Source organism: Mobula hypostoma, chromosome 21 (assembly GCF_963921235.1).
Source record: "Mobula hypostoma chromosome 21, sMobHyp1.1, whole genome shotgun sequence".
In the NCBI taxonomy this organism is placed as follows: Eukaryota; Metazoa; Chordata; class Chondrichthyes; order Myliobatiformes; family Myliobatidae; genus Mobula; species Mobula hypostoma.
Window position 1 is genome coordinate 43,957,519 of NC_086117.1, and position 23,953 is coordinate 43,981,471.

General features: G+C 46.1%; 1 protein-coding gene across 7 annotated transcripts in view; it reads left to right on the top strand.

Moving 5' to 3' along the window:
* Window positions 1-18,086, top strand: part of LOC134359679 (torsin-4A-B-like) — a 36,096-nt gene extending 18,010 nt beyond the window's left edge. Inside the window, exons 1-3 of one of the 7 annotated variants that reach the window (XM_063073181.1) lie at window positions 3,413-3,443; window positions 12,012-12,133; window positions 16,400-18,086. In XM_063073181.1, coding sequence (XP_062929251.1) covers window positions 3,428-3,443; window positions 12,012-12,133; window positions 16,400-17,677 — 1,416 coding nt within the window. In that variant the 5' untranslated portion in view covers window positions 3,413-3,427 and the 3' untranslated portion in view covers window positions 17,678-18,086. Of the gene's footprint in view, window positions 1-3,412; window positions 3,444-11,914; window positions 12,134-15,921; window positions 16,075-16,395 lie in introns of those variants that run through there. The other 6 variants (XM_063073183.1, XM_063073187.1, XM_063073185.1 and 3 more) reach the window with 6 other exon arrangements.
* The last annotated feature ends 5,867 nt before the right edge of the window (window positions 18,087-23,953 follow it).

Genomic DNA, 23,953 nt, shown 5'->3' on the forward strand with positions numbered 1-23,953 from the left:
TATTCCGGAGTTTGGGGTTTAATTCTGGCACCAATCTGTAAGGAGCCTCTGTTTATCCTCCCCGTGGAATACACGGGCTTTCCCTGGGTACCCCAGCTTCCTTCCACAGTCCAAAGATGTACAGGGTAGGGTAATTAGTCATTGTAATTTGTCCTGCGACTAGGTTAAGATTAATAGGGGTTGTGAGGTTGATGGAATGGTGTGGTTTGTAAGGATGAAGGGCCAACTCCACGATGTATCGCTAAATGTATAAATAAGATATGACATTTAGACAAGGTCTAGTACAATAATTTCTCTCTCCACCCAAGCTCCTACACCTACCCATCCCTGTGTACACAGATTTTGTAAAGTTGTCAAGTTTCAGACAGTTGTAACACTGCTCAAGAAATTACAATATTTATTGCAATAGTTCTTTAAACGTCTTTAAACGTTTAAATGCCTGCCGCGTTCACCAGCAACTTTTATGTGTGTTTCTTTAAACGTCAATCGCCCAACCCATTTTTAACATTTTGTCCTTGGCGTACGTCACATTTATAATATTGAAAGCAACTCTTTTGCAGAATCCTCTTTGTCCGGGTTCAAAAGGCACTCCCACTAATTCAGGAACCACACTATCCAACAGTTTGCTGCATAGAGAGTTTTCGGCAGAACCTGTATCACTACAAGAGCAGACAGCCAGCCCTCTCAAGGGTTGTGAGATTCATAATGTGCTCCGTTACATGGTGCAGGACCCTCTTTGCCTAGAAGTGAATGGTAGGAAGGTCAGCAAATGTTTCCATCAAACTGTTCAGCTTCCAGTGAGAGATGGAGACAGGCACAAGTTCACAGAGTGTACGTACCAACCGATATGCCCTCCACAAGATAATCACTGCAAGTGGGTGTTCAAGCAGGTCACCTCAATGTCTTCAGCAACACCTACCGAATCCAAGGCCAGAGAAAATAGGATCGGCATTTACCAACACCACTGCTTTCACTTCTCTCCCAGTAAAACACCATCCTGCATTGGGTGTCCATCAATGTTCCTTCATCTTCATCTCATCAAAATCATGGAACTCACCACAAAGAGCACAGTCAGAGTCCTTCAGGAGACATGTTGTAGTAGCTTAGAAAAACTCAGCATCCCATCCATAATTATATTTACATCACACCCATCACCACCAGTCCCCATCAAATCAGTCTGCATTCAAATCCTGTGGCAATTAATGCCCAGGACACTAGCACCATTACAGGCCCATAGCCCCATCACTGTTTCAATCTCCTTAATACCCACTCATTTCCTTGACACTCTCCATCATTTGCTTCCCCTTCTATGCAGTTTTATGATTCATTTCAATATCCTCTCGGTGGTGAGATCCATATTCATTCTTTCTTCTACTGCATTGTTTGACTTCTGAATTCCTGGTGAAGTTAATCGTTTGTAGTTTTGCTTTTGTATGCAAATGGTAGCACTCTCCCTTTCCCTATCAAAACCTTCCATCATTTCAAAACTCCCCATTGGACCACTTCACAGACTTTGCTTTTCGATGAAATTGAAAGTTCAAAGTAAATTTATCATCGAAGTACTTCACAGTGTGTCACCATACTCTACCCTGAGATTCATTTTCTTGCAGGCATTCACTGTAGAATGAAGAAATACAACAGAATCAATGAAAAACTGCACACAAAGACTGACAATCAAAATGCAAAAGACAAACAATGCAAATGCAAAAAAATAATAAATAGTTATATAAATAAATAGGGCGGAGAACACAATTTGTAGAGTTCTTGAAAGTGGGCCAGTAGGTTAGGGAATCAGTTCAGTTTTGAGGTGAGTGAAGTAAACTCTAGTGGTTTTGGAGCCTAATGGTTGAAAAGTAATAACAGGAAGCCAACCCCAGCTCTCCTCTTCGCTGAGAGATGTCAGCTTAACATTTTGTGCCCATCTTTACAAGCCTCATTTTTCTTCTGCCATAGATCTGCCAGAATAGAGCATCCATTGTGGTTTAATCAGTGGTCAATCGGGGTTTAGAATAATTCCCTGCTATTCAATTCTTGTTGCCTGGAGACCATTGTTAAGGAATAACCACAAGCACCCAGTGTGCCTCATTTCGCTGCCAGACAAGTTTTGGAATTTGGTACACTTGTAATTACAGATCCTTCTGATCCTCTGCACTGTACAGATATCCTACAGCACAGCTGAAATGCACCTTAAAGGTTTATGCATAGAAAAATAGATTGGAATGAGTTATTTAATCCAGGTTTTCTATTGGTTCATTTGTATTGAGGGCTGAAATCCAATTGAGAAGTTCAGGGTTTAACACATGGAAAGATCAGGACAGGACTGTTTCTTTCACCTTCTATAGAAATAAGCAGTCTGTAGTGATCAATTAGAAGGTATGATTTAATCTGGCTTTGTGTGAATTGCTCCTGAAATACCAGAACTCTAGAAATATGTTCTATCTTGTAATCTCATTTAGTGTTCAAGTGACATGCACTGCATTGCAGATATCTATGAACTACTTCGAGCAGGATGTCCAATTATGGATATATACGAGGTATGAACAGTTTATGTATTAAAAAAGTACAGAGCTTCTGGCTAAAATTAGTTAGTTTATCCACAGGCACAATGGAGTGGGGTACAGTCTAGAACCTGAACTGTAGATGAAGATAGTTTATATATTCAACAGGAGATACCGGTGAGTGGGTTATAATATGGCTGGCTATATTTTACTCGGAGTTTGAGGAGATTTGATTTGACACCTAAAATACTGGAAAGTTCTACAGGTGTACCGTGGGGAGCATTCTAACTGGCTGCATCACCATATCACCATCTGGTAAGGGTAGCTGGGGGTGGGGGTGCAAGGGCTACTGCACAGGATTGAAAGAAACCACAGAAAGTTGTAAAATTAGTCAGCTCGATCATGGGTACTAGTATCTGTAGCATCCAAGACATCTTCGAGGACTGATGCCTCAGAAAGGCAGCGTCCATTATTAAGGACCCCCTTCACCCCAGGGATGCCCTCTTCTCATTGTTACCATCAGGAAGGAGGCACACACTCAGAAATTCAGGAACAGCTTCTTCCCCTCTGCCATTGATTCCAAAATGGACACTGAACCCATGAACACTAACTCACTTTTTTAAAATTATTTCTGTTTTCGCTCTTTTTTTTGATTTAACTATTTAATATGCATTACTTTCTGTAGGTACTTACTGTACTTGATTTTACTTACTATAAAAATACTTACTGTAATTGATTGTTTTCTATATTATCATGTATTGCATTATACCGCTGCTGCTAAGTTAATGAATTTCATGATGATATTAAACCTGATTCTGATTCTGTTAATGACAAACCTAATGAGGTTAAAGTCTGGAGATGGAAATGTTGGAGAGCCTCGAGTCACATTGTAAATTGTTGGTGATGGGAGAGAGGCTTGTGTAGTTTATATGTTGCAGAACAGAGGTAAGCTAATTGAAGTATTGCATCGTGCTACAGAACTTAACATACAGACTGGATTTACATTTTGTAGACTCAGTTGCAACAACAATCTGCTGGAGGAATTCAGTGGGTCAGGCAGCATCTGTGGGAAGGAAAAGAAATTGTTGACGTTTTGGCTCAATCATCAAGACTGTGAAGTTTCGTCCCAAAACATCAACAATCCCTTTCCCACCACAAATGCTAAGTTTCCCTTGCAGATTGTTTGTTGCTCTAGATCCCAACATCTCCAAACTCTTGTGTCTCTTCCAATTCTGCTCATTTGTAAATGGAATGACATATATTAGAAATTAGTTACACCTGAACATTTAAGAGAATAGTTTGCACAGTATGCAGTACAATCTACTGTACCAAATGGAATTTAGTGGAAGTTTTTTTTCATTAAAAAATAGAGATTAGGGTGTGGTGTGGAATATACTGGAAGGTTGGAGTGAAAGGTTCCTTTATTTATAAGAAAGTGTTTTGAAGAAGTGTTATAGAAACTCCCACCCTTCCTTGGTGCGCTAATGAGTGAAGTTAAAGAGAGAAGACACAAAGAAAAGTTATGAAACACAGAGCAGCAGGAAATGCCTCTATCCACTCAAAATCTGTGCTCTAATTAACCAAGTCAGAGCACCTCAGAGACTGGTGAGTAAAAACTGGGTTAAATTCGCAGGTCGGTGTGCGCAGTGGAAGTGATCAGCTGCGATGCATGCAGAGAAGGTGTTGAATTTGATACTGAGGCTGCAGTGTGCCCAGAAGGACAAGATGGTGCTCCTCAAGCTTGCATTGAGTCTCACTGTAGCAGAAGGTCACGTTGTTTGCACCGTTAGTGATAAACAGAGAGAGAGAAAGAGGTGCAAAATTTCTTAAATGCATTTATTTTAATTATAAGAAAATAAATAGATTATAAGATGAGCTTAAAGCATGGATTGATACCTGTAAGTATGATGTGGTAACTATTAGTGAAACGTGGTTACAAGAGGGGTGTGATTGGCAACTAAATATTCCTGGATTTAATTGCTTCAGGTGTGATAGAATTGGAGGGACAAGAGGGGGAGGTGTTGCCTTGCTCGGCAGAGAAAATATTACAGCGGTGCTCTGGCAGGATAGGTTAGAGGGCCTGTCTAGGGAGGCTATTTGGGTGGAATTGAGGAATGGGAAAGGTGTAGTAACTGAAATGGAGAGTGAGAATTGGAGGAGCAAATTTGTAAGTGGATAGCAGATATTTGTAGTAAGCACAAGGTTGTGATTGTGGGAGATATTAATTTTCCACACATAGACTGGGAAGCAAATACTGTAAAAGGGCTGGATGGTTTGGAGTTTGTAAAATGTGTACAGGATAGTTTTTTGCAGCAATACATAGAGGTACCGACTAGAGAAGGGGCAGTGTTGGATCTCCTGTTAGGGAATGAGATGGGTCAGGTGACAAAGGTTTGTGTTGGGGAGCACTTCAGGTCTAGTGATCACAATGCTATTAGTTTCAATATAATTATGGAGAAGGATAGGTCTGGACCCAGGGTTGAGAGTTCTGATTGGAGAAAGGCTAACTTTGAGGAGATGTGAAAGGATTTAGAGTGGATTGGGACAATTTGTTTTATGGGAAGAATGTAATAGAGAAATGGAGGTCATTTAAAGGTGAAATTTTGAGAGTACAGAATCTTTATGTTCCTGTTAGGTTGAAAGGAAAGGTTAAACGTTTGAGAGAGCCATGGTTTTCAAGGGATATTGGAAACTTGGTTCGGAAAAAAAAAGATATCTACAATAAATATGGGCAGCATTGAGTAAATGAGGTGCTCAAGGAATATAAAGAATGTAAAAAGAATCTTAAGAAAGAAATTAGAAACGCTAAAAGAAGATATGAGGTTGCTTTGGCAAGTAAGGTGAAAATAAATCCCAAGGGTTTTTGCCGTTATATTAATAGCAAAATGATAATGAGGGACAAAATTGGTCCCTTAGTGAATCAGAGTGGACGGCTATGTGTGGAGCCAAAGGAGATGGGGGAACTTCTGAACAACTTTTTTTCCTTCGGTATTCACGAAGGAGAAGGATATTGAATTGTGTAAGATAAGGGAAACAAGTAGGGAAGTTACGGAAACTATGATGATTAAAGAAGAGGAAGTACTGGAGCTTTTAAGGAATATAAAAGTGGATAAGTCTCTGGGTCATGACAGGATATTCCCTAGGACCTTGTGGGAAGTTTGTGTGGAAATATCAGGGGCTCTGACAGAAATATTTCAAATGCCATTAGAAACGGGGATGGTGCTGGAGGATTGGTGTATTGCTCATGTTGTTCCATTATTTAAAAAAGATTCTAAGGGTAAACCTAGCAATTATCGGCCTGTGAGTTCGTTGTCAGTGGTGGGTAAATTGATGGAATGTATTCTTATAGATGCTATATATAGTTAACTGGATAGACAGGGTCTGATTAGGAACAGTCAACATGGATTTGTGCGTGGAAGGTCATGTTTGTCTATATGGACTTCAGTAAGGCCTTTGACAAGGTCCCACACAGAAGGTTGGTTAGGAAGATTCAATCGTTAGGTATTAATATTGAAGTAGTAAAACGGATTCAGCAGTGGCTGGATGGGAGACACCAGAGAGTGGTGGTGGATAACTGTCAGAATGGAGGCTGGTGACTAGTGGTGTCATATACATTAATGATCTGGATGATGGACTGGTAAATTGGATGAGTAAGTACACAGATGATACTAAGACAGGTGGAGTTGTGGATAATGAGGTAGGTTTTCAAAGCTTGCAGAGAGATTTAGGCCATTTAGAAGAGTGGGCTGAAATATGGCAGATGGAGTTTAATACTGATAAATGTGAGGTGCTACATTTTGGTAGGACTAATCAAAATAGGACATACATGGTAAATGGTAGGGCATTGAAGAATGCAGTAGAACAGAGGGATATAGGAATAATAGTGCATAGTTCCCTAAAGGTGGAATCTCATGTGGATAGGGTGGTGAAGAAAGCTTTTGGTATGCTGGCCTTTATAAATCAAAGCATTGAGTATAGGAGTTGGATGTAATGTTGAAATTGTACAAGGCATTGGTAAGGCCAAATTTGGAGTATTGTGCAGTTTTGGTCACCAAATTATAGGAAAGATGTCAACAAAATAGAGAGAGTACAGAGAAGATTTACTAGAATGTTACCTGGGTTTCATCACCTAAATTACAGAGAGAGGTTGAACAAGTTGGGTCTTTATTCTTTGGAACGTAGAAGGTTGAGGGGGGACTTGATAGAGGTATTTAAAATTATGAGAGGGATAGATAGAGTTGATGTGGATAGGCTTTTTCCATTGAGAGTGGGGGAGATTCAAACAAGGGGACGTGAGTTGAGAGTTAAAGGGCAAAAGTTTAGGGGTAACATGAGGGGGAACTTCTTTTCTCAGAGAGTGGTAGCTGTATGGAACGAGCTTCCAGCAGAAGTGGTCGAGGCAGGTTCGATGTTGTCGTTTAAAATTAAATTGGACAGCTATATGGACAGGAAAGGAATGGAGGTTTATGGGCTGAATGCAGGTCGGTGGGATTAGGTGAGAGTAAGAGTTCAGCATGGACTAGAAGAGCCGAGATGGCCTGTTTCAGTGCTGTTATGGTTATATGGGTTATATGGTACCAGATAAGAGTAAGATGAAAAAGTGAAGTAACAAGTGGAAGCTCAGAGTCAACCAGTCAGACTGAACGCACACGTTATACAAAGCAGCATTTGGTTTCTCCAGCGTTGAAAAGACCGCATTATAAACACTGAACACAGTACATTAGACTGGAAGTAGTACATGTGAATTGCAGCTTCAAATGGAAAGAGTGCTTGGGGCTATGAATGTGGAGAAGTGAAGAACTAAAAGGGCAGGTGTTGCATTGCCTGTGGTTGCATGGGGAAATGCTGCATTAAGAGTTGTGGTTGGTGCAGAGAGAAGAACAGACTGGAGAGTTGCCAAGTAAACAGTTCACCCGATACTTCACTTTCCTTTCTAGATCTCTGTGCCTCTCCCTCAGAGACTAGGCTAGTGACAATCATCCATTACAAACACACAGATACCTCGACTTTTTATCCTCCCACACGACCTCCTGCGAGGAACCTGTTCCATTCTGCACTTCCTGTGCCTGTGTCAAGGCCTTCGGACACTGCCCAAGTGCGGACAAAGTGACACTGAGGTCGATAGTTCACAGACTTTAATGTGAACAGGATTTTACTGGAATGAAAAACAATAAACGCTAGGCCAAACAGGGCCGTTAACTAAAACTCTCACATGGTAAACTAGGTGCGAACACCGCGGCTGAAAGGAGTATCTAAATATAGAATGTAGTCTCCAGCGTCAGTCCACCCGATAGTCCATTTCCTCAGGCCAGGCCAAATGTAAGCAGGCAAGCGTAAGGTTGCTGAGCTTTGCTCAAGTCTTGACAAGACTCCAGTGAAAAGAAAGGAGTTAAATACCGCCATAATGAAACGTGCACGTTCATGAGTGTAATGGCTGAACCTGCTGTGCAGCCCGCCTGTGGGTATGCGTAGAACCTACAGCAGAGTCCGTGGTTGTGACAGCACCACCATGTGTTCTCTAATGTTGATGCAGATACATCTGAAATATCCTCCTCCCTTGGAAATGGCTTCCTCTCCACCATCGTGCATCAACGCCCTTTACTATATCTCTCCCTTCTCCTCATAAAGAGAACAAGAACAGAGATTGCCCTGGTCTGGAACTTGCACCACAGGAGCCTTCGCGTTCAATGAGTCATCTTTCTACTCAATGAGCCTAACTATCTTTCCAGATGAAGCTCCCATTCACTTACATTTCTACCAATCTAGCGGCATGCATTTGGTGCTCACAATGTGCTGTCCTCTGCACTGGAGAAAGCAAATGCAGATTAAGTAAAACTTTGGCAAAGCGACTGCATTCAGTTCAGAAAGCCAATTCTCAGAACTCCTGTGGCCTTCCCCTTTAATTCTCCAAGCTATTCCCTCCGTGACCTATCCACCTGTGGTTCTTGCACTGCTGGAATAAAGAAAAGGTAACCACATCTTCCTCCTAGGCATGTTACAGTCATCTGAACCCAATGCTGAATTCTGCAACTTTAAACAAATTCTCCCTGTTTAAACCATAAATTACTATTTCTGTGGTAGGGAATCCATTGATAATATGGGCTCTGTGTTTCTTTTTCCATTAACCTGGCCTGATATGCCTGAGGTGCTTCTCAAAGTTCAAATTAAAATTCTTTATCAGGGTACATACCGGTCACTGCATACAACCCTGAGATTCTTTTCCTAGAGGCATATAGATCTGCATTCTATAGCTTTACATTTGTTTGTGTTTTCTCCCTCTAACCACCCTCATTCTATGTTTTTCTATAAATTATCTTTGTGTTATCTCTGCTTAACTGTCTTAATTAATCCATCAACCAGTTGTTACATCAATAACTCAGCACAGTGGTAAGCTTGTAAATTGCTTTATTATTGTCTCATGTACTGAGCTACAAGGAACAACTTGCATTATACACATACAGATGAATCCATTACAACAGTGCATTGAGGTAGTACAATGAAAAAGGTCTTGTGCAGGTCCACAATAATGTGAAAGGTCTTGGAGTGCAGGTAGAGAATAAGGTGACAGGCCTTGGGCAGGTGGACGATAAGGTGACAGGCCTTGTGCAAGCCCGTAGTGCAGGTGAACAATAAGGTGAAAGAACTTTCTTAATGAGCTTCCTTTGAGCTTCAATTGGGGCTGAGAGGGAAAATGGATCAGGCATAATGAAATGGCAGAGCAGACTCGATGAGCCAAGTGGCCTAATATTGCTCCTATATCAAATATTCAAAGTACATTTATTATCAAAGTATGTATAAATTATACAACCTTGAGATTTGTCTACTTACAGGCAGCCACAAAACAAGAAACCCGAAAGAACCCAGTTAATAAAAAGAAAGCCTGACACCTAATGAGTAATGAAAGAGGAAAAAAACCACAAATCATGCAAACAATAGAAGCAAACAACAGCATTCCGAACCAAATTGAGTCCATAGACCCGAATCCCTGGAACAGCCAGAGTAGGCCCAAAGCCTCAGTCTCAAGTTCATCAAGCCACGGCGAAGATCACAGACATGAAGCACGTAGCAGCAGGAGCAGTATCACAGCCTCAGCGTCACGGAGAGTAGACCCTTGCCTTCGGTCCCAGCACCCTGCCTGCCTTCTGGTCTAATGTGGTTGGAACAACACGGACTATTGGTGATGTCCTCTCGTAGGAACTTAAAGCTCTCAACACCATTGATGTAGACAGGAGAATGTGCACCGCCCCCCTTTCCTGAAGCCAATGATCTGCTCATTTGTTTTGCTGACATTGGGGGAAGGAGATTGTTCTCATGACATTGTACCCCTCGGCTTTCTATCTCCTTCCTGAACTCTGACATGACATTATTTGCAGATGACACTACTACAATAAATGGCGTTAGAGCAGAGTCTGTCCAGGTGGTTATGATTGTACAGGGGGTAGAGTAGGGGACTGAGGACTCAACCTTCAGGAACTCCAGTGTTCGGAATAATCAAGGCAGAGGTGTTACTATCTGTCCTTACTGATTGCAGTCTGATGGTCAGGAAGTCAAGGATCTAGTTGCAGAGGGATGTGTTGAGTCTCAGGTCTCGGAGTTTGCTTGGAGCTATTGTATTGAAGTCAATAAATAAAGGTCTGACGTGGGTGGCTTTACAGTTCAGTTGCTCCAGAGATGAGTGTAGAGCCAGGGAAATGGCATCTACCATAGACCAGTTTCAGTGGCTTTCAAATTTTAGTGGGTCAAGGCTGAAGGTAGTCATAAAAAAGTGCAGCACAGAAACAGGCCCTTCGGCCCATCGAGTCCATGCTGAAACCATTTAAACTGCCTACTCCCATTGACCTGCACCAGGACCACAGCCCTCCATACCCCTACCATCCATGTACCCATCCAAACTTCTCTTAAACATCGAAATCGAGCTCGTATGCACCACTTGTGCTGGCAGCTCGTTCCGCACTCCCGCGAGCCTCTGAGTGAAAAAGTTTCCTCTCATATTCCCTTTAAACGTTTCACCTTTCACCCTTAACCCATGACCTCCAGTTGTAGCCCCACCTGTCAAACCTGCCACATTCAGCCTCCCAAAGCACTTCACAATGATGGACGTCAGAGCCTCCAGATGGAAGACACATTACCTGTTTTTTCTCAGGTCCCGGGATGATTGTGGTCTATTTAAAGCAGGTGGAGCATCAGAATTAAATAGTAAGAGGTTAAAAATATCAGCAAATACCCACGCCCACTGAATTGTGCAGGATCTAAGAACACAGTCAACTTATCCCCACAGCAACCCTGACCCCACCCTCTGAATATTTTGACTAGTCTCTATTACCATTTCCAGCAGCTGCAGGATTTTATTTACTTTTGGAATTACTATTGTTCATTAATCACATTTTAGGAGACTTGGAAGCCGGAAACATATTTTCATGATTTATAAAACATGGCAACTGGCATTGTGGTGTTGCTTTGAGAAGGACTGTAGTGATAACCTCACAGAATGGGTGGGTAACAGACAAAATAGCATGAATTTGTCTACTTTGTAAGAATTGACAACACCGCCTATTTCTTGGAATGTAAGAACCTAAATAGGCTCTAGCAGATGGGGTGTGTAATTGACACAAATGGCCAATGGTAGCAGACAGATTAACAGAGCAGATAAGGCAAGTGGGGCTGTTTTGATAAAACAGAGATCTCTTCAATATCTATAAATATCTATGGACTAAACTGAGGTCCCTTAACTAAACACAAGATGATACCAGAAATAAAATAGGGGAAGTTTCTTATCCAGCCAGTGATTAGAACTTTGATCTCATGGGACAATCATTGCGCAGGACTGGGGAGTGAAATGAGCATGCAGTAGTAGGGAGTGGGGAGTGGTAGTGTGAGGGGAAGCAGACTGAAATGGTGGCTTATGTGGAGTGCAATCCATAGGGGACAGGATGATCCACCTGGCCGAACGGCCTCTTTCCCTGCTCTGCGACGTAGTGTGGGTCCTGACCCCAGGGTTGTCGGTGTGGCGTTTGCATGTCCTCCCTGTGGCCACGTGGGTTTCCTCCAGATGATCTGGCTTCCTCCCACCATCCCAAAGACGTGCGCGTTCTGTGGGTGAACTGATATAAGCGGGGGCAGGGAAGGAGGTGAAGAGGGGAAGCAACTGAGGAGAGGGACTGACGCAAGTGCCCCGAGAGCTGGCAGAGGCTGAATGGGCTGAATGGTCTCCTTCAGGTGCGGTTCTGTGAATAAGTTGGATGGCATCTCAGTGAACACCTGCCAGTGCGTGGATCAATGTATACTTATTCCTAACTAAATTGGACCCTGCATGTTGTTGAATTGTAGGCGGCTAGCTGTTAGTGATTAACCCAATACAGTGTCCGAGGGAGTGACTGTGATATGTTAGCAGTCACTCAGTCAACACATATGTTTGGTGCTCAGCAGTCACAGTGCACTGAGAAAGGGCTCTAGGGAGAGGAAGTGGTTTTACTTCTAAGCTTCTATGACTCTGCATCTTCTTTCTGCACGCAGTGGCTGTATTAAGCTCAGGCTGTCGTGTTAACGGAGGCTACGGGAGCTACGGTCGGACTGGTGCACGGGGGGTGGCCGCAAAGCAACTTGTCAAAGTACGGGTGCTTGCCTGTGCTGGTAAGGTAGGTGTAAGGTGTAAGGGATGTAGAGGGACGTGCGGTTTTATGGGGAGCGCTGTCAGTCAAACATGTAAGCAGGCATCAGCTCTGACCCGTAGAGTCACAGCTCATATGTCAGGGGTATACGAGAATGATTCCTTTCGTTATGCCACACTTGGTACCTCCCGATTGGAAGCAAATTAGTCTTTGGGTGTGCCAGCAACAGATGTTCCACAGCTGGACTGCAGTCAAACAGGGGCCTCTTACTTATGTCATTTCACAGTGTTGGAGGCGACACTGCAGGCTTCAGGGTTCAAGCACGTAAGGGAGACTTTAACAAAAGTTCCAAGTGAAGAGAGAGAAAGAGATTCTTATTGTGCAGCAGAAGATGTAGTTCGGAGGCTGTGGTCTATTAATGAAAAGACTGAAGGGCTGAGCAGAGAAAGGATGATTAGAGAGGAAGTCCTGGAGTTGCGTTCCAGCGGCCGGAGAGGAGCAGTGATGGAAAGCTGAGGGACTTTATGAGGAAAGAAGCTGAATCCTGAGAGAGAAGGGGGTACGTGTGTGGGGTGCATACTGATGGCTTCCTGCCATAGTTGCAGTTCCCCGTTTGGAAGGGGAGGGTGGGGTGGTGTTGCCTGAGCTGATGTTACCCAATGTTACTGGAGTAAAATCTCAGTTCACTTGGTATTGGGCTGGCTGGCTTTGGTTACATCCACTGTACAGACGGTGCCAGACCCCGGGGCTCCGAATCTCCCCACTCTAGCTGAGATTTATGGACAAGGTGTGTGTGTGTGTGTGTGTGTGTTCAGGTTCCAAATAGATATATTATCAAAGTATGTATCCCAAATACAACCTTGAGATTCGTCTTCTTGCAGGCAGCCTCGAAACAAGAAATGCTATAGAATCCATGAAAAACCCCATATGATAAAGACCTAGTGTGAAAGAAAGAACAAATCGCGCAAACAATAAAAAAGTAAATAAGGAACACACAGAATATGAACTGCAGAACCCCGAAAGCGAGGCCACAGCCACAGAGCCAGCTCAGTGTACAGCCGGTCCAGAAGTCTGTTTGCTGCAGGCTACAGCCACAGAGCCAGTTCAGTGCACAGCCGGTCCAGAAGTCCATTTGCTGTAGGCCACGGCCACAGAGCTAGTTCAGTGCACAGCCGGTCCAGAAGTCCGTTTGCTGTAGGCCACGGCCACAGAGCCAGTTCAGTGCACAGCCGGTCCAGAAGTCCGTTTGCTGTAGGCCACGGCCACAGAGCTAGTTCAGCGCACAGCCGGTCCAGAAGTCCGTTTGCTGCAGGCCACGGCCACAGAGCCAGTTCGGTGCTGAAGCGAGCAAGGCCTCACTGAGTATTCAGTTGAACACCGGTGTGTCCTTTGCCCCTGGCCTCCATGCCTTTATCTTCTTAATCTGCCTTGGTGCTAAAATCAGTTAAACATGGGTTTGTTTTGCACTGCTGGGCCCTGGCCCCACCACTTCGATCCAGCCCCCAGTCTCCTCCAGCACTGGCCATCGCCGCCATACTTGCATTCTTGAGTGTCCAGTTCAATGAATCCTTCAGGATACCGCAAAAACGGCAGGTCGTACAGTAGGTTCAAAAGCACAGCTCCCAAAGGGAAATTACAGGCTGCAGATTGCAGTAAAATAGTTAGTGGCTTCGTTTACTGCCTGCGAAACGTCGCCATGTCTCGCCAGTGCCCCAAGCTTGGGCCATAACACCAGTGAAGGTGGAGTTATAGTCCACACATACTAGACAGAACAGGACCAGGAGCTGGAGCAAGACGGTGCTCCCACACTACAGGAAGTCCGCTGAATCACTAGTGGGTTGGCACGGCCCCAGACAGGCAGCGGTCACGTGCAGAGAGAGGTGAATGAGCTGAGCACCATTATGTCCTGTGACCTCCCTTAGTGATAAGACAGAACCTCGAGTTAGATGACCACTGTGATACTCTGCCCCACAACAATGTCAAATCTCTCAAACTGGCCCCCTTCACATTCTCACTGTGGCTAATCAACCACATTAATTTACATAGGTACTTGTATTCTTCCCTTCCTGATTTTATTTTAGTTCCCTGAACATATAACACTCTTCCTGACAACTTCTTCCATATTCTAACTGTGCTCTGCATGAAGTTTCTTTCAAATTCAAAACTTTAACCTTTACTTTTTGATTCCCTCACAAACAGAAACTCTGCCATATCTCTTCAAAATCTCCTCACCTCTCACTCTTCACTTTTCCGTAACAGCTCACCTTATCCGTTCTCCTGGCAAGTGACAACCTTTCTCCTTAAGTGTTATCAAATAAACCTTTTACTTGTTATCTTTACTGCTTTCATAATCCTGTGTTATGTAGACACCAGAACCATACACCAAGGTGTCAGTAATGGGGATGGAGTGATTCAGTTAGCAGAGGTGTTGCCTCACAGATCCTGGGAACCCGGTTCAGTCCTGACTTGGGTGCTGTCAGAGTGGAATTTTTGAGCTCCCCTATGACTGTGTGGGAACAGGTGCTCTGGTTTTCTCTCAGATCTCAAAAGACATGCAGTTAGTAGGTTAATTGGCCACTGTAAGTTGGCTCTGGTGTGTAGGACAGTGGTGGAATCTGGATGGGGTTGATGGTAATGAAATACGATTGGTGTAAGAGGAATGGTTGCTTAACCCAGTGGAACATTCGGCCCATCTCTGTGCGGCTTGTTTGTGTGGAGCAATGAGGGAGGGTGGGACTGTAATGTAAGCGCCGAGGGGGGAGATTCTTTAAAAAGAGCTCAAGATTCTGGGGTTCTGATATTGGAGGGAGGATAGTGAGACGGACAGAAAAGTTAGTAGTGAAGGGCGCAGGCTTAACATAACGGACCAAAGCTCCAAAACAGAGGGAGAGGTATTCAGTAGATCCAGTTCCTCCTGGTAAAAGGTTATAGATCTGATAATCCATTAACAGGGTCTGCTGTCACTGGCATGTCCAGCATTCATTTCCCATCCCTAACTCTGCTCGTTGAGCTACCTCCGTGAACCTGCTGAAGTCTGTTCGTACTGCTGTGGTGTTAGTGGGCTGGAAGTTCTAGGCTGGACATACGGCAATGCGGGAGGAGCAGACAACTACTTCCAAGTCAGGACTCTGTGCAACTTGGAGCTGAAGAGCGTCCATAGTTCCCCTTTCCACAAATACTGGTTAATCCACCCAAGTAGTTCCAAAACATATTCCTATTATTTCCGAATTCCAGCAGGATTTTGTGTTCATGTGGTAGATGAGAGTTACCCCAGAAAGATATAGTGGTCCAGAATGCACTGTCACTGGGAAGAGATTCAATAATAACTTTTACAGGGGGGGCGGGGAGATAAATACTTAAAAGTTGAACTTTTTCTGAGCCCATGAATTAAAGCAAATGTCCGCAGCAAATTGTCTCATGCTGGTGAAGTGCCTCCCAAGGTTTTATCAGATGACTAATATTAGAACTTTGAAAGTTCTTCACTTATTTTAAAAGCACTTTATCCTGAAGTTGTGAAATATGAAAGCCCTTTGTGAAATATAACCTGTTTTCTAAAATAGCATGGCATGGTGCTAAGTAAGAAGCTTTCAGATAATGAATTGGCTGTCTCACATTCTGGAGTGACTTGTCCACTGGGTCCCAGAGGCCAGAGCAGGTGGCTGCACTGGAGGGAGGTGCAATGGTACAGCCCTCTCCCTCCTGCGTCTGGACACCCCTGGTCAGTGAGAACTGCAGCCTCTGCAGTTTCAGCCGCCCAGCACGTCGCTGCTGCTGTGCACTAAAGTGCGTGCTGGAGGGGGAAGGGGGAGGAGCCAGCCCTCCGAAGAGCAGAAGCAGCTCTCTGCAACAGGACTTCCTGATATTGTGTGGACAGTATACGGCTTCTCAGCGGTGGCTGGCTGTGCTTAAAGAAGCGCCCGGAACCCTTCGCTGGGACGGCATTTGGGGCTGAGCCCGTGCTTTGGAGGGTGAGCGTTGGCCAGGCACATCCAGTGGGCCTTTTCTTGCCTCATCCTGCAGGAGTTGTATTTGCAGCCTGACTCCAGAGCTGTGGGATTACTTAGCCTAGTGCTTATAGGTACCCCGCCTGTACCCCTGCCCTCGACCCTGCCTTACCTTCCCTCAGCTCCTCAGCCCTCCTCCTGTCTCCTCCGTACCATTTTAGCCATGCTGCTGGTCACTCACCCTAATGCCTGCCCTGGTGCTGCCCGGTTATACTCTGTGTCCTTTAAGTGTTGTGGGATGGATTTGCAGTGTTGTTTAAGCCCTTGTTCTTGTGCTTGTTTCAGGCAGCTCGGTGACCAATTCCGAGGGGGGGTTGAGGAAGTAAGAAGACCTCCGATGGAGCCGGAGCACAAGCAAAGGATATCGGTAGTCGCCTCCCCGCTGAGGGCGGCCTGCCGCATCCGCCACAAGTATCTCGTTCTGAAGAAGAGGCGGGTCAGTGCCGAGCAGCGGGAGGCCAGGGACGGGGAGAGGCCGGGGGCGGCGGGCGAGAGCAGGCTACCGGGCAAGAGCCAGGAGCCCCCCGGCTGCGGAGTCAGGAGCAGGGCCAAGGCGGCCGAGTATTTCACCTTCGAGAAGGTCCCCGTCAAGTCCTCGCGGAGGCGCCGCTCGAACAAGAAGTGCAAAGTGCTCTACCCAAACGGTGGCAGGAAGTACCTGCCTGAAGAAAAGAAAAGCAAGGCGAAGAACTGCCTCTTACTGCTGAGCATCATCGTCTTCTTCCAAATATACAACGCCATCGAGAATCTAGATGATAATGTGCTCAAGTACGACTTGATGGGGCTGGAGAAAACACTGAAGCGGGAGGTCTTTGGCCAGACAGTTGCCATTGACAGTGTGATGGATCTGCTGAAGGACTACCTGGCCACTCACATCCACAACAAGCCCCTGGTCCTGTCTCTCAACGGCCCCATCGGTGTTGGGAAGAGCCTGGTGGGGCGACTGCTGGCCAAGCACTTCCGCTCGGTGCTGAGCGATGACCTGGTGTACCAGTATTTCGTGCTGCACCACTGCCCGGCCGAGGACAACGTCACCAGCTGCCAGCAGGAGCTGGCGCTCGGCATCTCCCAGATGGTGAACCGGGCCGAGGAGGAGGAGAAGATCCCCGTGCTCATCTTTGACGAGGTGGAGTTCATGCAGCCGGCCCTCTTGGACATCCTGCACGGCTACTTCCAGTCCAACCAGACCAACGAGTTCCTCAATGTGGTGTACATCTTAATCAGCAACTACGGCCAGGGCGAGATCACCAAGTTCATTCTCCACAACGCTTCCAGCGGAGTGGCGAGGCAGCTGGCCAAATCCGAGGACCTCCTGTTTAGCGTCCAGTCCTTGCTGGTAGAAATCCACCCACTGTGGAATCACGCCAACATCGTCCCGTTCTCCTTGCTGGAGAGGGACCACATTTTGGAGTGTTTTTTAGAAAAGATGATGACAGAAGGGTACTACCCAGACACGGCCCACCTGGACAAGCTGTCCAGCGAGCTGAATTATTACTCTGTTGGAGAGCACCAGTACTCTGTAAACGGCTGCAAGCATGTAGACGCCAAAGTAAACTTGTTGCACTGACGGCCAAGTCTGATGCTCAACAATAACATGCAGTCTGTCAGGGATCAGTGAAAACACCACGTGTCACTGGGTCAGTCTGTGAGAACATTCAGTCTGTTCTCTCTGGTCACCCCGTGTGTACATTTACTGGGAGAAATGGTCGACGGGGCAGAGGGTTTGGTTACTCGCTCTCTGCAGCAGTTCTGACCGGACTACGCAATGGACTTTGATTATCTCTGTGGGAAGGGCGGGACAGTCTGCGAGGTTTCTGTCCACTGTAAAATTTCTGTCAAGGAAAATATTTGATGATACTAAAATGAAGTAACCATTTCAAAAACAAAGTGAGTGGATGTGAATATTGTGCCTCAGACCAGTGTCTGTACTGGGTCTGTACTGAACTCTACACCGTGTCTGGTCTGGTGTTAGTGTCTGTACTGAGTCTGTACTGAACTCTACACCGTGTCTGGTCTGGTGTTAGTGTCTGTACTGAACTCTACACCGTGTCTGGTCGGGTGTTAGTGTCTGTACTGAACTCTACACCGTGTCTGGTCGGGTGTTAGTGTCTGTACTGAACTCTACACCGTGTCTGGTCGGGTGTTAGTGTCTGTACTGAACTCTACACCGTGTCTGGTCGGGTGTTAGTGTCTGTACTGAACTCTACACCGTGTCTGGTCTGGTGTTAGTGTCTGTACTGAACTCTACACCGTGTCTGGTCGGGTGTTAGTGTCTGTACTGAACTCTACACCGTGTCTGGTCGGGTGTTAGTGTCTGTACTGAACTCTACACCGTGTCTGGTCTGGTGTTAGTGTCTGTACTGAACTCTACACCGTGTCTGGTCTGGTGTTAGTGTCTGTACTGAACTCTACACCGTGTCTGGTCGGGTGTTAGTGTCTGTACTGAACTCTACACCGTGTCTGGTCGGGTGTTAGTGTCTGTACTGAACTCTACACCGTGTCTGGTTTGGTGTTAGTGTCTGTACTGAACTCTACACCGTGTCTGGTCTGGTGTTAGTGTCTGTACTGAGTCTGTACTGAACTCTACACCGTGTCTGGTCGGGTGTTAGTGTCTGTACTGAACTCTACACCGTGTCTGGTCGGGTGTTAGTGTCTGTACTGAACTCTACACCGTGTCTGGTCTGGTGTTAGTGTCTGTACTGAACTCTACTCCGTGTCTGGTCTGGTGTTAGTGTCTGTACTGAACTCTACACCGTGTCTGGTCTGGTGTTAGTGTCTGTACTGAACTCTACACCGTGTCTGGTCAGGTGTTAGTGTCTGTACTGAACTCTACACCGTGTCTGGTTTGGTGTTAGTGTCTGTACTGAACTCTACACCGTGTCTGGTCGGGTGTTAGTGTCTGTACTGAACTCTACACCATGACTGGTCTGGTGTTAGTGTCTGTACTGAACTCTACACCGTGTCTGGTCTGGTGTTAGTGTCTGTACTGAACTCTACACCGTGTCTGGTCTGGTGTTAGTGTCTGTACTGAACTCTACACCGTGTCTGGTTTGGTGTTAGTGTCTGTACTGAACTCTACACCGTGACTGGTCTGGTGTTAGTGTCTGTACTGAACTCTACACCGTGTCTGGTCTGGTGTTAGTGTCTGTACTGAACTCGACACCGTGTCTGGTCGGGTGTTAGTGTCTGTACTGAACTCTACACCGTGTCTGGTCAGGTGTTAGTGTCTGTACTGAACTCTACACCGTGTCTGGTCTGGTGTTAGTGTCTGTACTGAACTCTACACCGTGTCTGGTCTGGTGTTAGTGTCTGTACTGAACTCTACACCGTGTCTGGTCTGGTGTTAGTGTCTGTACTGAACTCTACACCGTGTCTGGTCTGGTGTTAGTGTCTGTACTGAACTCTACAGCGTGTCTGGTCTGGTGTTAGTGTCTGTACTGAACTCTACACCGTGACTGGTCTGGTGTTAGTGTCTGTACTGAACTCTACACCGTGACTGGTCTGGTGTTAGTGTCTGTACTGAACTCTACACCGTGTCTGGTCGGGTGTTAGTGTCTGTACTGAACTCTACACCGTGTCTGGTCGGGTGTTAGTGTCTGTACTGAACTCTACACCGTGACTGGTCTGGTGTTAGTGTCTGTACTGAACTCTACACCGTGTCTGGTCTGGTGTTAGTGTCTGTACTGAACTCTACACCGTGACTGGTCTGGTGTTAGTGTCTGTACTGAACTCTACACCGTGTCTGGTCGGGTGTTAGTGTCTGTACTGAACTCTACACCGTGTCTGGTCTGGTGTTAGTGTCTGTACTGAACTCTACACCGTGTCTGGTCGGGTGTTAGTGTCTGTACTGAACTCTACACCGTGTCTGGTCTGGTGTTAGTGTCTGTACTGAACTCTACACCGTGTCTGGTCGGGTGTTAGTGTCTGTACTGAACTCTACACCGTGTCTGGTCGGGTGTTAGTGTCTGTACTGAACTCTACACCGTGTCTGGTCTGGTGTTAGTGTCTGTACTGAACTCTACACCGTGTCTGGTCGGGTGTTAGTGTCTGTACTGAACTCTACACCGTGTCTGGTCTGGTGTTAGTGTCTGTACTGAACTCTACACCGTGTCTGGTCGGGTGTTAGTGTCTGTACTGAACTCTACACCGTGTCTGGTCGGGTGTTAGTGTCTGTACTGAACTCTACAGCGTGTCTGGTCTGGTGTTAGTGTCTGTACTGAACTCTACAGCGTGTCTGGTCTGGTGTTAGTGTCTGTACTGAACTCTACACCGTGTCTGGTCGGGTGTTAGTGTCTGTACTGAACTCTACACCGTGTCTGGTCGGGTGTTACTGAATACGTGCTGAAATGTACAACGGTGCTGAGCTGAGGCCGAGCCTTTGCTGAACTTAACGTGGATGGTCAATCAGGGATAGAATTGTCTGGGGTTAAATTTTCTGAACTTAACGTGGATGGTCAATCAGGGATAGAATTGTCTGGGGTTAAATTTTCTGAACTTAACGTGGATGGTCAATCAGGGATAGAATTGTCTGGGGTTAAATTTGCTGGTGCTGCAGAGCCCTCTTTGGTTTTAAAATGAAAATTGTCATTCCTCTCAACTGTTCTGTGCACCAGCTCTGGAGTGAGTAAGGCCGCAGTATACACCAGTGAGCCACTGGGAAACTTTACCACGCTTCTCATCTCTTCCGTTTCACTGGGCCAGTGAACGTTGCTGCTGTATGTGAGGTGCGACTTCACGTTTGCAATGCTCTTTGAGAGTGAATAATGGAAAAGCAGAGGCCCATTTGCCTAGAATGCAAATTCCTGAAATGTCTGACTTCCTACCCAGATTTGTGTCTCCCTAGGGCCAGTTACCACAGGCAGCGCTCACTGTGTTTAAAGAAATGCAAATACTATTGACCCTCACTCGGGTGGCTCGGTAGTGTGGTGGTTAGCACAACACTTTACAGTACACAACCCAGCGGCCCTAGATTCAATTCCCGCCGCTGCCCGTAAGGAGCTTGTATGTTCTCCTGTGACTGAGTGAGGAACTCTACGGAGCTGCCCCAGGTCCCTATCAACTTGCCGTCTTGCCCCTTTATGAAACTGTTGTCACTGGCCACTTTGGTTTAACTAAGGCTAGACCACCACCCCAGCTGCCAAAACCATTCTGAAGGGTGAGGGAGATGGGAGGGGGAGGGAATAAGGGAATAGTTGGCCATCCTCCTTTCCCCTCTGGACAAGTGCCAATCCCACAGTAAGTGTTGTGTCTGCCATGGTCCACTCTACAGTACAAGGAAGTTAACCCCAGGTAGTGCTGAACACGAATTAGCTCTATGATGGGTAAATATTTAAGCAGTAAAGTAGTAAATTGGTTTATTATCATCACATATAGCAATGTCCTGCAAAAAACCTGTTTTGAATACCATCAATACAGATCAATTCATTGCACAGAGCAGTGGGGTAATACAAGGCAAAACAGCAACAGAGTGCAGAATAAAGTGTTACAATTACAGAGAAAGTGCACTGCAGTTAGGCAAATGTGAAGTCTCGAGTCCACCTTATCATTCTAGGGGACCGTTCAGTAGGCTGATAACAATGGGTTAGAAGTGTTGTTAAGCCTGGTGGTATGTGTTTCAGGCTTTACATTATAACTTACCTACTGCTCGTTATGCCATTGGTGTTTCGGGCAGCAATGAAGGTCCTCCATCTCTGGCGGTGTTCAGGGCTTCCTTCACCGTGTCAGTAGCTTCCTCTCAGTTTTCACTACTGTCAGTCGTGCAAGTCCTGGGTGGAGACTCAGGAATACCGACACAGTCAGATGTAGAAGGATTCTTCATTGCTGTTTCTGTAACTATTTTGTTTTACCAGTCAGGGTTGTTAGCTCTGAGCTGAACCCCCAAACCTGAAGGACCGATGGACCACTCTTAGGTTGGCCTCTACTCTTTGCCCTGTTTGACATGGGTGACCCTACCAAGAGCCAAAGCATAAAGCCCTGACACCAGCCAACATAGCTCTCCAGGTCAGTGAGGCATGCAAGCCTCAAAACCCAATGTCGAGGTTGTGGTCCTCCTGGAGGTTTAATTTATAAAGTTTCTCTTTGCTTCTGGCAGGTGTAGAGGCCTGCTACTGGGGTAGACATCCCATAGGTCCACATCCCCTTCCCTGCTCTGCTATGGGAGGGGGTATTGCCCCAACACAGCGATAGTGTCCGCACTGTTTAACAGCAGCTGCCCCTGTGTCAGTGCAGGTCCTGAGGCTTTGCTGAACTGGACGTAGATGGTCAATCGGGGATTAAACTGTCTGTAATTAAATCTATCAGTGCTGCCAAACCCTATCTGGACTTTGAAATGAAAAGCTGACAGCCATCTCCTTTGCCCTAAGCATTCTGTGTGTAATGTTCCGTTGTGCCTCGGAAACAGGTCTACCTTGCAGTACAAGGACATTAACCCTGGAGATACGTTGAACTTAAATTAATTTTTGTAACAATGAAGTTGTAAGAGTGATGAGGGAGGAGTGAGTGGAGAGGAGGGAGGAAGGAAGGGGAAGGTGAGGTGGCAGTGGGGAGGAGGTGTTTTGTGGGCTGCTGCCTCACAGATTCAGCTCCCTGGGTTCAATCCTGACCAGAGATGCTGTCTATGTGGAGTCTGCATGTTCTCCCTGTAGGTTTTCTCCAGATGCCCATTTTCTTCCATGTCCCAAAAATCATGCCAATCGGTAGGCTAACTGGCCACTGTAAATTGCCCTTAACGTGCAGATGAGGGTTTGAATGTGGGGGGAGCTAATGGGAATAAGTTACAGGGAAAATTAGTGGGGCCTGGGACTACTCAGTGGGCTGGCACTAACTCGATGGGCTGAATTGCCACCAATGATAAATGGAAAAGTGGGCAGAGGAGTGGAAGGGAGAGGGGAAGTGTAGAGAGAATGGCCAGTGTAATGGTGGGGAGAGTTCAGTGAATACAGGATACAGTCAGTGTGGAGGGTGGAGGGGGGACAGGGAGTGCAGGGAGCGGAGGAGCAGAAGAGCAGAAGGGCAATGTGGATTGTAGAGGGGTGGGTGCTGAGAGTGGAAGATGGAGGGGAGACGGACACTTGTGTCAAGGAGAAGAAGGTGAAGGCAGGTCCAAGATGAGTATTCAAAGGGACCGGGAAATGGGAGTATGTGTCAGGAAGGGATTGGGAGGAAGTGATGGGTGGGCAGGAGAGGCCAAGACGAGGAAACGGGGTGGGGGCCAGAATCGAGAGGGGGGCGTTCAAGGGAGGACGTGATGAGGGATCTGAGGGAAGGAGAGGGTTTTCTAAGGGAGGAGAGGTGAGTGGATTTTGAGGGAAGAGAGGATGAGGCGTTTCTGAAGGGCAATGTCTTGAGGGTGTGAAGGGCTTTGAAGGAGGATAGGATGAGGGACTCTGAGGGAAGAGAGGGTAAAAGGTTTCTGCGAGGCAGTGTTCTGCGGATGAGGGGTTTTGAGGGAGGATGGGATGAGGGGGCTCTGAGGGAAGAGAAAGTGAGGGGTTTCTCAGGGTGTGAGAGATTTTGAAGGAGGACAGGATGAGATGGTTTAGATGGAGGAAAAGGTGAGGTGATTCAGAGGAAGTAACACTTGTGAGCACATTCTCAAAACAGAGGGATGTCTACTTAGAACAAAGATGAGGAGGAATTTCTTGAGCTAGTGAATCTGTGGAGTTCATCGCCATGGATGATCGTGGAGGCCAAGTCATTAGGAATATTTAAAGCAGAGGTTATTTAAAGCAGGCGTCAAAGGCTACAGGGAGAAAGCAGAAGAATAGGGTTGAGAGGGATAATAAATCAGTCATAATAGAATGATGGAAAAGACAGGCAGAGAGCCAAGTGGCCTAATCCCGCT